A 16,471-nucleotide genomic window follows, 5' to 3' on the forward strand; every position below is an offset into this window, starting at 1 on the left:
TTAGGGAAAGAATACGCAAATTGCTTTTGGTGTTTCCTGAAATAGGCATTGTAAAATCTAAATATAGGTTATTAGTAACTTGGTGGATGTTTAGATAATACTTCACTTGGTTGTTAGTTATCTTTTAGATGAAAAGAAAATACATCATTTTACATTTGTTTATCATTCTCTAGGCCTTTATACTGTATTTATTTTAAAAAGACTTTAGTGCACAAATTGGATTTTGATTACTCATCATTGGTTCATGACAGATTCTCATTATTGGTCACACATAGCCTTCTTTTTATTCACCCATTCATCTATTCCTTCATTTACCATTATATAATAAACATACCAGTTAAATCATCAAACAGCACAACCTTGGAATCAACTTTTATTCTGGTATGTGGTTTCCCTCATCCTATCTTCCTGTCTTCTCCACCCAAAGTAATCACCATCCTGAGTCCTTTTAAAAATGATCCATAGCTTTTCTTTGAATATTGTTTTAGCTCAACTTTAGTTTTTAATAAATTAAATTTTAAAAATGTAATTGTTTTGAACATGATATATAATCCTTTGATGCTTTTTTCACTTATACTGCCATAGATCGATCACTTTGACTGCTGTGTGATATTCCCATTGCAAGGAACGAGTTTATTCATCTGCTCTGTTGGCAGGAGGCATTTTGCTTGTTTCCAAGATTGTAATGCTGTGAATGTTCTGGCCTAAATTTCCTGCTTTAAATGTACAAGAATTTGGTTTTTTGTGTGTTTTTTTGCATATGTATTCAGGAATAGATTTTTGTGGATCTTAGTGTAAGTGGGAGTTCAACTTGATGAGATAATGCCAAACTGTTTTCTGTGATAGTTTTACAAATTCAAACTCCCATTTACAGTGAATATGAGATTCAGGATCCACAAATCCTTCAACTCTCCACATATATAAATATATGTACAATCTCCATAGAATCCTTGAAATGGTATTTTGTTTTGAAATGATTTCAATTTTTTTTATTTTTAATGTGGTTGAACAGCTTTTCAAATCTTTTTTTGCCTACAAGAGTTTTCCATCTGTGAATTGCATTTCATCTTTGCCCATATCTTACTGTTTTTTTTTAAAAAAATGTTTTTCATATTTATGTAATTTCTTTATTTAAAAAGTTGACCTGTACTGTTAGAAGGATCACAGGGATATCGGCAACACTAATCTTTAATGTCATCTAAGTAAAACTCTATAGTTTTCTGCTTTCTCTGTGATATCAATTGATATCTTTTGTTTGTTTAATATGCAGGAAGGCTAGTATTTCTGTTTTCTAAATGATGAGCAAAATTAGAGATTTTAAAGAAAGATTTCACTCAAGATTCCTTATTGTTGTTGCTGTACTTCTTAAATACTTTAAGTTTCTTGTTTTTTGGAGATGCATCAATAGTATTTAGGAAGAGAAACCTTGATGCATAGCTGTAGATGTCTGAAAAGCAGAAATGTCCCCTCCAGTGCATACGTGGGGAGGCCGTGTGGAGAACAAATATTGACTAGTTTCAACAGCACCAAAAGGCTAGGTCTTTCTCCTGGTGTGACAGCAAACTGGACACTGTTATTGGAAGAGAAATTAAATAGTGATATCCTTTGGCCAGGTCTATAGAGCTAATGTAATTAACAATAAAAAATCATCTGATAACATTGTTAATTGCCTTCCTACCTCCCAAGCCAGTTAGCTCCATTAATAATACCAGACTACTTCCCTGAATTTGATATTGGAGTTTTGGCTCTTTCAAAGATTGTTCAAAGTCACTTTATTTGCCTTACAAACTACCCACCATATTTTGGGATTAAAACACATCTCCTAAAGAAGTGGAATTTTTAAAATAGAACACATCTTTGATGTTATACAAATGCGTATAAAATCATGAGAAGTCCTCCCAAGCCAAAATTATCTGGTTTCTATGTCATTATGCTCGTAGTAAGGTTGATTTGAACATCCTAAACAGTACTGTTAGAGGAAGCGTCCCTAAGAATTATTCTTAATTGCATAGCTACCATTATTCCCTGAGAACTGATTTATTGGAAACCTATTACATCTAAGGCCTGGGATTAGTTCTGGGAGTGGATACAAATATAAATAAGCTGCAGTTCCTGTTTTTATCGGGAAATATTTTTAGCTTAACTGATGTAACAAATGAATCTCAGTAATTTTTCCTTTGGGGAGGTTTTTACGTCACGACTGGGATGATATTAGGAACACAATCAAACACATAGTTACTCAGCATCTATGTGCAAAGCACTATGACAGTTGGGGAATTCAAGGAGCCTTAAGATTTTGTCTTTGCTGTTAATGGGAGAAAGAGAGACTCAAGCTGAGCAAAGGCATAGAAAGAGCTGCAGGAACACAGTTCAGAAGCTACTCAAACAAAACAGGATATGTAGGCATGGCGGTTACATACTAGATATAAAATTATATAACATAATTAATTACTGATTAATTATTTAAGGATATAATTAGTGTAGTAAAGCTAGAACATACTATGGAGATCAATACAAGGGAGTTATAATTCTGACTCTGGCATAGAATATTTAATCTCTGTTAGCTCAGTTTCCATATCCATAAAATTCTCATGATAATATCACCTTTGGGGGTTGGCGAGAGGATTAAATGAAATAGCAGCCTTGACCAGTTTGGCTCAGTGGCTAGAGTGTCGGCCTGTGGACTGAAGAGTCCCAGCTTTGATTCCGGTCAAGGGCATGTACCTTGGTTGGGGGCACATCCCCAGTAGGGGGTGTGCAAAAGGCAGCTGATCCATGTTTCTCTCTCATGGATGTTTCTAACTCTCTATCCCTCTCCCTTCCTCTCTGTAAAAAATCAATAAAATATATTTTTTTAAAAATGAAATAGCATATGGGAAGAGCCTTGTAGCCTGCCTTATACATAGTAAACCTTCAAGTCATAGGAATTATTATATACCTGTTTATTGTCTTTGGAGAAACCCATTCACTGTGAGCAGTTCACACACAACATGCTCTTCATCTGTCCACTCCCCATCTCTTGGTCATATCTCTAGTTCAGGGCACCATCATTCCTCAGCAGGACTAGGACGACAGCCTCTTAGAAGAACCTTTCTCATGCTCTTGCCCCCCTAAACTTTGTTGTCCATACAACTGCCTGGGTGATTTTTGTAAAACATACAATTCAGATCATAAAATTTCCTTACTTTGAATCCTTGATGATTAAAGGATACAATCAAGCATCTTATCACACCCTGTACCCAGAGCAGAGCTGTGCGACATATGAGAGTGAGACACTTGGGGGAACATGGGGAAAATGATGAACCTCTGTATTTATTTGCTCAGATTGTCATAACAAAGTACCACAAACTGAGTAGCTTAAACAATAACAAGTTTATTTTTTCACAGTTCTGGAGGCTCAGTGTCCAAGATCAAGGTGTTAGCAGGGTTGGTGTCTTTTGAGTCTTCTACCTTTTGCTTATAGATGGCTGTCTTGCCTCTGTGTCTTCACATGGTCTTTCTTCTGTGTGTTCCTGTGTTCTAATCTCCTCTTTTTATAAGGACGCAAGTCACATTAGGTTAGGGCCCATCCTACTGACCTTATTTTAATTGAATTCCCTTTTTAAAGACCCTAACTCCAAATATGGTCACATTCTGAGGTACTGGGGGTTAGAAATTTAATATAAATTTGGGAGGACCATCATTTAGCCCACAACAACCTCTTTATGTGTCTCCCATCAGTCACTGCAATTTCTACAAATTTTTCCCATGTAGTTTTAAGAACTGTTACTATAACATATATTATCAATATGTTGTTTAAAAGATGCCACTTTCAGAATATGTCCACTCACCCTGGTTTTTGCTCTGTCTCTGTGGCTTTTATTTCTTCTCATTCTCTTCTTCACTTGCTTTGCTCCAGTTCCATTGGCCTTTTCCTAGTCCCTAAACACACTAAGGTATTTTCTGCCTCTGAGCTTTTCCCCTAAAGTTCTCTGTGCCTGGAATGCGATCATTTCACCTCTTTCTATGGTTTATGCTGGAAGAGTGGCTAAGAAATCAAGAGTGGCCCTCCCAGTCTCTCACACAATTACCATCCTCTTTTGTTCCCCTTTTGAATGACAGTATTCTTCCATTGAATTTATTTCTTTATTTTACTCTGACTTCTCCAATAACATGTTCACTCCATGAGGCAGGGAACTCATTAGTCGCATTTAGCACAGTCAGCACCAGGGCCTAGCATGGGACCTGGCACACAGCAAATGCTCACTCAAAAATATGATTATTGAATGAACGTCTCAATGAGACCCCTTTACCCATCATATGTTTTTAGGACCTGACTCAATCTCAAAGATTTTTAATGCCAGATAAAGAAAATACTGAGTAATGTCACAAATACCAAGGTTGAAATTCAGAATGCAAAACCTTTTCAAGAATCATTGAAGAGTGATAGATTATGTAATCTTTGAAACTATCCATTAATATCATAGAATCATTATGCTTCAAGTAGAATTAGCATAAACCCACACACCTTGAAATAAATTTATAAGGAAAACTGTCATTGGCTTAATTCCTCCCTCTCCTCTACTTCCCCCACTCCCATAGATACCTATTACTTTCCAGGACCCATACTATCTAAAAACAACAGATGCACATTGCCTGTAAACTGGAGTAAAATGAACATCATCACCTAGGAACCTGTTAGATTTGAAATAGGCCTCACCTTAGTCCCACTGAATCAGCAATCTGTGCTTTCACAAGGCTTCCAGGGGATTCTGATCCAGTAAAAGTCTGGGAACCACTGCCCTAAGTTGATCTTCAAAGTAACTTTTGATTTTTCTCAAGAATCTTGTCAGTCTAGTTGCCCCAATATACTCAACTTTAATTCTTCTAAGTAACTTATCTCTCCTTGTCCAGACTTACAGTATAAAACGGTGCTTTTAATACTTTAGTAATTGTCCTTAAGGAACTAGCAGAGTGATTATTCCCACCCTTGGACCACTCTGAGTGAAATCTCCATCTTCTAAGGTCCAACACATGTTACCCACTTCCTGGATACCTATCTCTTCCTGGAACAGTTTGGCTTTAATGAGTTATTACTACTATCTTTTTGTAGTTTCAAATTGCTCATTCAAATAACAATTCAACTAACTTCTCATATGTTCTCTGTTTTCCAAAGGTGTTATTTTTTAAAAATGAAAACTCATGACAGATCAGCTTGATCTATGCCTTTTCTCAGACTGTACTTTCCAAAGGATATATATATTTTTTAGGATACTTATTCAGGAAAGAATTTTCTCATTTTCCTTCAAAGTATTTTTCTTTCTATGGCTCAGTCTTCATCCTAAACAGGAAGAAATATTCTGATTCATTTTTATGAGGATAACTGTAGACCTAGGGCATTAAGCTATACCAACTTCTCTTTGTCATTTTTGGAATAAATTCATTCACCCAACCAGTATCCAAGGGGAATAGTTTATCTTGATAACAGATGTTATTTTTTTTTCAGTATGGAGTACATAGCCCCAGGTCACAGAGTATTATAAATCATCTTGTAAGGAAATGATGTTCAAGAAGACAATTTTTATCTTTGTTAATTATAAAAAGCTATATTATATATACACAAATAACTACTATCGTTATTGAACACATTATATTCTAGAGACAGGAACAAGTGATTTACATATGTTATTTCTGTTATTAAAACCCTTACCTCCGAGGATACATGACTTGGGAAAAATCAAACAATTAAAAAGTGTTAGACTCAAATTTGAATTCCAGAATTCTTGATTTTACACATCATGCTAAATCCAGATTGTGGCAATTTTCCTTTGTCTACAGTCTGTGTCAACCCATTGTCAAGATGCCAAACACACCCATATACTTGTTCCTGCACCAGTCTTATTCAGGCCTAGGAAAGAATCTCAGTGTGGCCATTATCAGAAGCAAAGAGAAGCTACTGCTTAATAAATACTTCTGTGAAAGACTCTCTGGTTTATAGTCTCATATGAGCAGTTTCATTTGATTCCTATCAACAATCTTGCCTTATATGTATGGTTGCTGCTATTGAGGGGATAAGTAACTTGCCCAAGATCACACAGCTTTTAGGTGGCAGAGCATGAATAGGTCTGATTTATAGGAGAGCTTGTCTTTGATCCCAATTGCCAGTGGATGGTCTGCCTATTGTTAAAGGTGACATGAATTATATTTGTGCCTGTTATTTACCAGTATTCTCAACTCTCTGAAGGTACATTTCTTGCAGACTTTATGTTTTTTTCCTCCTTACCTTGCGGCTAAGTTCCCTCTTTTTAAAAGCTCCCTTCTTTACTAAAAGGCCAGTCAGATGACGGACTATAAAAAAATTACAAAGGCTAAAGCTTTTGTTCTCTGCACTGCCTGTCTTAACAGTGCCTGGGGGTGATATATCTTTGAAGAAACAAGTTTCTGGTAAGTAATTGGTATTTTTTGGTTTTGATTTGTTTGGTTTGCCTGTAAGTAAACACTGCTTTCTGGTTTTGTTCTTCCTTTGTCTACATTTTTTTTTTTGGTAGAGATGCATTATCTCACTGAAAATTGAAGATGTTTGTAAAAATATGAGATGTCGTATCTGTATTTACTCTTTGATTATCAAAGCCCACCTTGCCTGTAAAATTGGTAATTATTTTTTCACACTTATTTACTTCATACCCACTAGGTCCTGTTACAGAAGTAAAAACTGACATATATGTCACCAGCTTTGGACCTGTTTCTGATGTTGAAATGGTAGGTAGTTAAGAAAATTTAATGTGCTTTTTGAGATTTGAAGAAAAGAAACAGAAAAGAGGGCAATTAATATGTATTTTTGCTGTCAATCACACAAAGTTAGAGCTAGAAAGTCAAAGAACAGCCTAATTAGGCTCAGAAGTTTATAAGAAGTAAGACATTGAATTTGCATTTTAGCTCTAACATTGGAGTTTTTAGCTTGGAGTCATTCTCAACAAAGAAAAGAACTTTCCTGTTACTGGTCTCCATGACACAACCTTGTACGTAGTATTCTTTTCCCTTAGAAAATTATTGAAGGGGAGAAAAGTAGTGATTGCAATTAGTTTTGGTATGAAACTTTATATTGTAGTCCTGATTGCATTTAGTGTTCCATGTTGGCTCAATTGCTCACTCCCCATCCCCACCCGCCCCTTCCCTCCCTTGCTTTCTCTCATGTTTAAGGAACTTAGAACACCAAGCATTGGTCAAGATGAATTCATCCGTTCAGTTGTGCTCATAATAAATATGTTTTGTTTCCAGGTCAAACACTTGGACCACTTAACTTTTTTACTTGACTCTGGGGCTCCTGGACTAATTTTAACCAGTTAACTGCCACGCGTCCAAAACGGAAACCAGCTTCACATGCCACGATATTTTGAATTTAATTAAAAAATCAATTTGCAATGAATAGTATACAAATAAATATATTACTCACAATTCAGGTGTTCTTGAACATTTTCAGTTGCAAATGCTCACAAAAAATTATTTTAAAGCATCTATAGATGCTTATGGTATACAACAGGTTAATAAATTTTATGAGCATAAAGTTTATTCATATATTTTAATTTGTATTAAAGACATGCTGACAATTTTATGGTTCATTTTGCAATGATATTTGCTACACAGTCACTAATTTTGCTACCTGGTCTAAAGTAAAGTGCAACTATAATTACCTGGTGCTGGCAGTTTTATTATATCTACTAGAGGCCCAGTGCATGAAATTCGTGCAAGGAGCTCAGCCCTTGCAGCCCTGGCTTCGTTCAGAAGGTCGTTTGGCTGTCTGGTCTAATTAGCATATTATACTTTTATTATTATAGATTATTATTTTTAAAAATTATTTTTATTGATTTTTTAGAGAGAGAGGAAGGGAGAAGGAGAGAAAGAATCATGATGTGAGAGTGGAACATTGATAGGTTGTCTCCTGCTCACCTCCTACTGGAGATGGAGCCCACAACTGGGTATGTGCCCTGACTGGGAATTAACCCCCAACCTTCAGTGCACAGGATAATGTTCAACCAAGTGAGCCACACCAACCAGGGCTATAGTTATTATTTGGGAATGATTAATATGTATGGTAATTTATCTAATAATGTATGGATACTAGTATAACATGCTTTAATTGTTGAAAATCTTTTTGTTCCATTGATTTAAGGAAGTTTCTGCTGCTATTAATTTAGTTTTTATTTGGGCAGTCTTTTATATGAGTGGGAAAGAGACTAGAATTTAATTCATTTTTTGGTATATTTATGTGTAATCATCTGTTATTTGAATATGTCACAAACTACTTTTCTTAGGAATACACAATGGATGTGTTCTTCAGACAGACATGGATTGACAAAAGACTAAAATATGATGGTCCCATTGAAATTTTGAGATTGAACAACATGATGGTAACAAAAGTATGGACTCCTGATACTTTCTTCAGGAATGGAAAGAAGTCTGTCTCACATAATATGACAGCCCCAAATAAGCTTTTTAGAATTATGAGAAATGGCACTATTTTATACACAATGAGGTAGTCTTTTTTTTCCTTATTCCCTTTTTATCTTTATTCTCCCTCCTTCTTTTCCTTCTTGCCTGTCTGCCTCCCTTTCTTCCTTCTTTCCTTCCTTCCTTTTAAGATTCTATAATTTTATTTTTAGAGAAAAAATTGATTCTAATTGTATTTTCCATTATAGACTCACCATAAGTGCGGAGTGTCCCATGAGATTGGTGGATTTCCCCATGGATGGTCATGCATGCCCTTTGAAGTTTGGGAGTTGTAAGTTATAATAAAAATTTTGTTAGTGTTAATCATTATCTCATGTAAGCTGATAGCTATATATTTGCATAATTTTACATAATCCTATGTTTAAATTTTTGTCCATGACAACAACTGTACAAAATTTGACTTTTAGGAGACTGTTTGTTATCTAATATATTTAAGTAAAGAAGTCAAAACAATCATCTTTCCCCCCAAAACCAAAACCTTATTTCTGCAGATAGCCTAGGTAGACTGGCTGTGTCATAAATAACGGATTAATGGTTAGTGTGAAATTTAGGCCTCTGAACTCCTTGTGTTGGTGGTGTTACATAACAAGTTATAAACTATTTTGTTTGTTTTGTTTTGTTCTGTTACAAGCAGAGTCCTTTATGGTAGACTTGAAAAGAAAAAGGCCAAAGATGGGTCAGGGCTTTTTGACATGACATAGGTTAGAAAAATATAAGCAGCATTGTTAGTTTCAAAGTGGCTGAAGCATGACAAAAAGTATAGTAGGAGATTGGTCTGATTTGTAGGCAAGGCCAAGTAATATAGTGCCTTTGGAGGGTTTAACTAAGGGATGTGGTGTTCTTTGACTAACATTTCACAATTTCACTTCAGCTTTTCTATGGAGAATGGATTGTAGAGAGGCCAGAGAATAAAAGCAGAGATTTGGAGGCTATTGTTTTAGTATAATCAAAGATTGAGATGGCTTAGAATCAGATGGTACTAGAGGAAAAGGTATGAGATAGATGGATTTGGGATATATTGTGGAAGTGAAAGCAAGAGGATGAATAGGAAAGAATATAGAATTCTTTTCCCCTAAGTTCCCTTCTCTGAAATGGCAGCAAAATTTGATTGCCTCTTCTAATGTCTGCCTCGAATATTTGATTTAATCAGAATTTGCCAAAAATAGATGCTGGTTTTTACTATTGCTTCAGATTCTTAGTCACACTGATTGTGAAACTTGCCTGCTGTTATCATTGCTCATTGCTTAACTTAATGAGAATCAGCAGTCACCATTCTTTTTATAACCTCTGGTAAGCACAATAGTCAGTGGATGAACTTGAAGCTAAAGAGACTCGCTTGCTCCCTGACCAGTAACTCGGTGAGAGAAGATGAAAACAGAAAAATACATAGACAGATAAGTTGATCTAACTGGGGTCAGAATTAAAATTCATTTGAGCTATAGTAATTTATATTTCACCCAGATAGTTTCACCCAATTCCACCTTTTCCACCCAATTCCACCACCCCACTCCTCCCCCCCGCTTCACCCCCCCCTCCACGGGTTCGCATAGAAAGTACTCTTCAGTGTGACTTGAACATAGTTGGTAATCGATAAAGGCATGCACAAAATAAAGAACTTACTCTTTGGAAGTTGATTTTTTCAGATTTGGAATTAAAAAGAGAGATACAGCTTTTGATTACCTTCACCCATTTCATGCACCCCTCCTCCCCCCAACCTGGCTTCAAATATTAAATCATTAAGAAAAAGATTAGTCTAGCAAGGTAGGCTAGCCAGAGAAGGCTACCTGATTTAAAATATCAGGGGCAGGAACATAGTATTTGGGCACTTGTAATGTATGAGTAAGCATGAATTCACTCCAGGAGATCAATATTGAGACATGACCATATACTGCTAAATGACAGCACAAGCCTCATAGTTTGTTTTGCAAAGTCCTTTGTAAAGATAGTTTCCCTAGGTATCAACTCCTTTTGTAGAACTAAACAATTCCACCGAGGACCTACTGTGCTCTAGCCATTTTAGGAAGGTTTGTGGAGCGTAGTACACAATTTATCTTGGTTCTTTTGAACTTACTTGTGTGTGAGCCAGGCTTTCTGTTCTGGGCAGACTGGTAAGCAAGCAGCTGGTCTCCATTTACATTGAACATCGAATAATAGAAAATGGGCTTAAATTGCTGCTGGGAGGGATTTGTTGAAGATGGAAGGAAAATGTCCTGATTGTAAGAGTTTAAAGGTAGTGGAGCTGGTTGTGTAATTATATTCCCTGAAGAGCTTTACAAACCGCATAGCCAGACAGCATGGGTATTGCCCAAAGGCAGAGTCTGGAATAGGTGCCTCCTGGAGAGCTCTCCCAACAGTAGGGTTTATTTTGTTTTTGTTGTATTATTACAGGCAGCCTTTCATACGTATCTAATTGGCAGAGTTGTGTTAGGACAGAAGAGTTAATATTGGTCAAGCATTGGAAGTGAATTGGAATGGAAAGAAGTAGCAATTTGGCTGCTTTTTGGGGGGTTTATTATTTCTGCTTTTCAACTGCTTTATTAGTAGGGAAACATATCCAAGTGCATTGATGCAGATATAGCATTATAGTTGCTTTACTTTTAGTCTCTCCTCCTTCAATTTCTTTGGCATAAAATAAATATGCAGAAGTTATTTATTTAATATCTACAGTGTTATAAATCTTAAACGTGTCTAAGTAAGTCATAATGACTGTTGTTTTCATTTATTCCATCTTTCTTGAACAAGTGTAATATTCTTAAAGAGTGTTTACCATCAATCAGTGCTGAGGAGAAAGGAGTACGGACTCTAATCACATTCTGTGCTCTTATTCAGATGCTTACCCGAAGAGTGAGATGATTTATACCTGGACAAAAGGTCCCGAGAAATCAGTAGAAGTCCCAAAGGAATCTTCCAGCTTAGTTCAATATGACTTGATTGGGCAAACTGTATCAAGTGAAACCATCAAATCCATTACGGGTGAGATCTTTTAACGATTAAAGTTAATAGCAATGGAGTTTTGTCCTAGCTTTTTAATGGAAATATCTAGTGTTTTTGGGGGGACAACAAAAATATTCTAGGAATAGAGTTGAGGCATAAATCATTGTTCAGAATTTTTAAATTTATATTTTTAGTTTAAAGTAAATTCTGAGTTATTGAGATGTGAGTTGATTTTCTTATTCAGAAACAAAAGCCAGTAATCAGTTATATTAACATTATTTTCAACAGAATTCTGAGACAGGAATCCTGACCCCTGATTTTTGGACACTGGCTTTTCCTGTTTTATTGAGGCCTTTCCAAAATCTTTTTTTATCTTGCCCAATTTTGTGGTGTTGCTTTCCCTCTCTTTAACAAAGTAAAAGCAAAATATAAAGCTTAGTTACAAAATACATTGAGGGTATATGTTAAAGATGTCACATGGGTAGATGGATGATTATTCTTGGTGATTCTTGGTCTGTATTTGCTTTTAAAATGTGAATGGAAAGAATCATAGGATTTAGTCTTTATATTTAATGGGAAAAATTGCATGATTATTGCTTGTTCTGAAACTATTTCTTACATGCACATATTGCCAGGAAAAAGTATTTTTAAAAACATTTATTTTCTAGCCTGCAAGTGGAATTGAAAACAAGTGAGATTTGAGGATTCTGAATCTTTGGTTTCACAGTTTGAGAATGAGGCTACTGACTCCTAAGTCTCTCTTAATATGTTCCTTTTAGATGTAACATTAAAAATTTATCAACTCAAGATATCTTATGGTTTGTTTTCCTTATTAGCATTTTAGATTTTTGTCTAAATGTCAATAAAATATTCCTGAACTTGGGAATGTTATATATGGCTCTATGTTATCTATGTCTCTTTTTCCATATATGTATACATATGTATAACATTGAGAAATACAGTTCTTTCCTAAAACTAAGGCAATAAAGCAGCATACTAGTATGTATTTATAAAATGTTTATCTGTGTATTTCAATTATTTTTAAATTTAAGGTTTAGGTGTATGTATTTTCATTTTCCAGTGATTTAAAGTTAGGTCTAAATTTTCTCTCAAAAGATGTTAGAAATGAAATCTAATTGCTTTCATAGTACTAGACCTTTAAAATAGAAAGCACTATAAGAATTTTTTGAAAGTTATAGCTTACTTTCTTAAATTGCTTAATCACCATGTAGAACAAAAGTGCTTTTCTACATAATGATATGCAATATAGTCCCCACACCCCAAAGTTAGGCACTATATATTTCTCTATGTTTGTTTGCTGTGCACAACAGATTTTTTTTCTTTTTTCCTAGAATGCTTTTTGTTAGTCTAAAATATGGTTTGGAAGCCATTGAATAGCTGCAGGACCAATAATACATTTTCATTATGTTTTATTTGTAGGTGAATATGTTGTTATGACGGTATACTTCCACCTCAGACGAAAGATGGGTTATTTTATGATTCAGACGTACATTCCATGTATTATGACAGTGATTCTTTCACAAGTTTCATTCTGGATAAATAAGGAATCCGTTCCAGCTCGGACTGTATTTGGTAATTGAAATTCATTTCTTGTGTATTTTTATTCATATTATATTTGCTCATGATTTCATGGGAATAGCTTTTTGATATAATTTCTAAGAAAATATTAAACAGTAATATATCAGACTGTGCTGAGTAAAGAATCATATAAGCTTTCATTTCCTATCCAGCCAATACAAAGTAATAAGGCTTGAGGGGATATATGCAGTTCATCCCTTTCTTTGGGGCCCAGCAGTTTTTCCTTATTGAGAGCAGGCAAGTGAAGAGTGTGATCTGGATATAGTTTCACTTTTGGTGGTATTCTTGGGCTCCTAGCTTAATGCTATGTAATTGAATTAAAATTATATATAGGTGTTAAAATGAAATGCACTGGGAGCTTAAAATAAAACAAAAGTCATGGCTGAATGAATATAAACGTCTAGAATCATTTGCCTTTTAATGAAGAGGAATAAAATGCAAATGGTTTAAATGCATTGAGTTGGAAGGTATATGCTTAGGTTATTAGTTCATTGTTATCTATCTACATTTTTTTTAAACACAACATTTTTTTTTTGTTTTTAAGGTGGCTTTTTATATATTATATTCTAAACTATATGAAGTCCAGAATATAGGAGTTTTAAATTTTATAGCTGTTAAATAAATCTTTTATATATCAGCCATGCTTTTAAATAAAATTAGTTATGCTATTTACCTGATTAAATATATTTCTTCATTATTTTTCTGTTGACTGTGAGTAGTGGAAGCATTCAGTAGTGATATTAGAAGGAAAAAAAAATCAGAATTTCTCTGGAATGGAAGAACAGTTCTCACAAGAGATACCAATCTCCCCTGCCTTTTCTACTTGGTAGAGTCATAGCCCTAATGTAATAGCCTTTATCACTGAGAGCTGAAGGGATGCTGGTGAGAAGGAGCTAGGGAGGGGCCTGGGAGCTTTTCATCCCACTTCCCAATCCTGTAGAAAACAAATGATGAGGTGTCATAGTTTCTTCAGTGGACTTGACTATGGGGATTTTCCATAGGAACCCCCCACCCACCCACACAGCTTTAATCTTAGAAAAGGCATTGAAATCTTATTGGGGAGACTCCCAGAAGGGTTGATGGAGGCCAGGGTGTGACCTTAGGAAGGCAGTGAGCTTGTATAATAGCACAAGATACATAGAGTTGTGAGAATTAAAGAGTAACTGCACATTGCAAGCGTTGAATACATTTAAACTATTAAAAATAGGTGTGGAGCATTATGCTAAGCGAAATAAGCCAGTCAGAGAAAGATAAATATCACATGATCTCACTCATTTGTGGAATATAATGAACAACATAAACTGATGAACAAAAACAGATTCAGAGACAGAGAAGCATCGATCAGACCGCCAAACCTCAGAGGGAAGGTAGGGGAGGGTGGGGTCAGGGGGAGAGAGCAACCAAAGGACTTGTGTGCCTGCATATAAGCCTGCATATAAGCCTAACCAATGGACACAGACACCAGGGGGGTGAGGGCATGGGTGGGGAGGGGTGGGCGGCAATAGGGGGATAAGGACACATATGTAATACCTTAATCAATAAAGAAAAAAAAGAAAAAAATAGGTGTGGAAGAGAGAAAGCAACAAATCTAAGTTTGGGACTACAATAGTAGTCCAAACTGCAATCTGCCACTTATTTTCTCCACACATAAAATTGTGACAATACATCTCTTTTTCACAGACTAATGAAAATTTAGATTTACATGCAGTGCTCATTATATACAGGGTGTATGGAGCCCTTAGAACATCTTAGTTACTCTCTCCCATACTTCTCTTATGTAGGGGAGGTTAATTTTGTTCTGACTTGATTTCCTTGACTTTTAATTGTTTTTTAAAGAAAACATTGTTCTGTTGTATATTAACAGGCACTCTGCTAAGTTATCTCATTTATTTCATTTAGTGTTCACACTAACCGGAGAGGCAGCCTGACCTGGTAGGAAGTATGTGAAGCTGATCACCATATCAGTCCCTTCACTTATCCTAGTATAAATAATATTAACATTTCAGGAACTATCATCATTAAAAATAAAATCACTTGTGCACATAGTATTTTCATTTTTTATGGTCCTAAAGAACTTCTAGAACAAAAAAGACTGACCCATTATTGGTGCCTCTGATGAAGAGGCCATGGTGTCATAGGTCAGACTCTCTGGACCCAGAAGCCTAGGTTCTAACACCACAGTCTACCACGTATTAGCTGTGATCCTTCAATGAGTTACTTCTGCCTGTTTCCTCATGCATCAAAACAGGATGAGATCCTGAGGGCTGCCATGTGAATTAAATGGGTTAATTTGGATAAAGTACTTGGAACAATGCCTACCTGACAGTAAATATTATTTGAGTATCATTTATTATTATGGCAACCATGCTGCCACCTACCTCATTTGAGAATCACAACTTGACGTTATAATGTGAATGTTCTCTGTATTTCATTGTTAGTGTTTGATAAGTTTTGAAAGTTTTCTTGGTTGGCTACAAACTGGTAGCCACTGTTCTGTCCAGTATAGCCCCAAGTCATAAAAATGTTCAGTGCTGTGGGGAGTGATAGCATTGATCACAGCTGCACCCACCCAGCATTTCCTCTCCAGAGAAGACCCTGTAAGGAAATTCATTAGCATACAGTAAAGATAATGGCAATTCTATTAATAATAAGATTTGCCATATGCTGATAGGGGACATCTTATTTCATCTTCACAATAACTCAGTGAGTAGGCTTTATTAATATTTATGAATAAGAAAAGTGACTCAGAGCGATGAAGAAACTTTTATGAAGTCATATACTTAAAAGTGATGGACCCAAGACAATTTCTCTGCCATTTCTACTCTGAATTCTGCCTTTACAGGGGGCAGGTAAAGCTGAGCACCAAATTAGTCCCTTAACTTCTCCTAGTAAAAATAATAGTAATATTTCAGGAACTATCATTGTGGCTTGTGGAAAATTCCAGAGCTGCTGAGTGGAGATTGTATGGATATGAGCTGAAAATACTTGTGGGTAGCCTTTTCAACTTAATATGTGACATTTGCCTCTGTCTTATGCTCATGTGCCAAGATATTTTTTGGTTTTGATTGACCAGCTAAATTATGCCCAACAAGTATGTCTTCAAAAACCTAAGATATGTCAAAATGGTAATAATTAGACTATTCATTGAGGCTCTGGGATGGTATTTTTCTAAGAAAGTTAAGTTTTAAGTATTGAGGGGCATTAGCAATCTATTTCATTTGAGAGTTAGGTAAAAAATCCCAGGCTTGTATTTATCTTCCCTAATTCTTATTTTCCTTTTTGCTCAAGAAGAGAATTTGCTGGGTCAGGTATTCATTAGAGATAATTCAAAAACAAAAAACAAACACACACACACATAAAACCAATCTGTGTAAATATGAGAAGTAGAGTAAGCTAAATCTCTCCAAACGCCTTCTATCTCCAAAGCTGTATGCCTTTCAGTTTTCTAATT

The 16,471-nt window shown here is 35.5% G+C and overlaps 1 protein-coding gene across 3 annotated transcripts in view; it reads left to right on the forward strand.

Moving 5' to 3' along the window:
• The window catches only part of GABRA4 (gamma-aminobutyric acid type A receptor alpha4 subunit), a 63,329-nt gene that overhangs the window by 8,137 nt on the left and 38,721 nt on the right, over nt 1-16,471 (forward strand). For 2 of the 3 annotated variants that reach the window (XM_006088451.3, XM_023753602.1), the window contains exons 3-7: nt 6,671-6,738; nt 8,292-8,512; nt 8,676-8,758; nt 11,317-11,460; nt 12,862-13,014. In XM_006088451.3, coding sequence (XP_006088513.1) covers nt 6,671-6,738; nt 8,292-8,512; nt 8,676-8,758; nt 11,317-11,460; nt 12,862-13,014 — 669 coding nt within the window. The remainder of the gene's footprint in view (nt 1-6,670; nt 6,739-8,291; nt 8,513-8,675; nt 8,759-11,316; nt 11,461-12,861; nt 13,015-16,471) is intronic. The other variant, XM_023753603.1, reaches the window with a different exon arrangement.

Source organism: Myotis lucifugus, unplaced genomic scaffold, assembly GCF_000147115.1.
Source record: "Myotis lucifugus unplaced genomic scaffold, Myoluc2.0 scaffold_48, whole genome shotgun sequence".
NCBI classification, from domain to species: Eukaryota; Metazoa; Chordata; class Mammalia; order Chiroptera; family Vespertilionidae; genus Myotis; species Myotis lucifugus.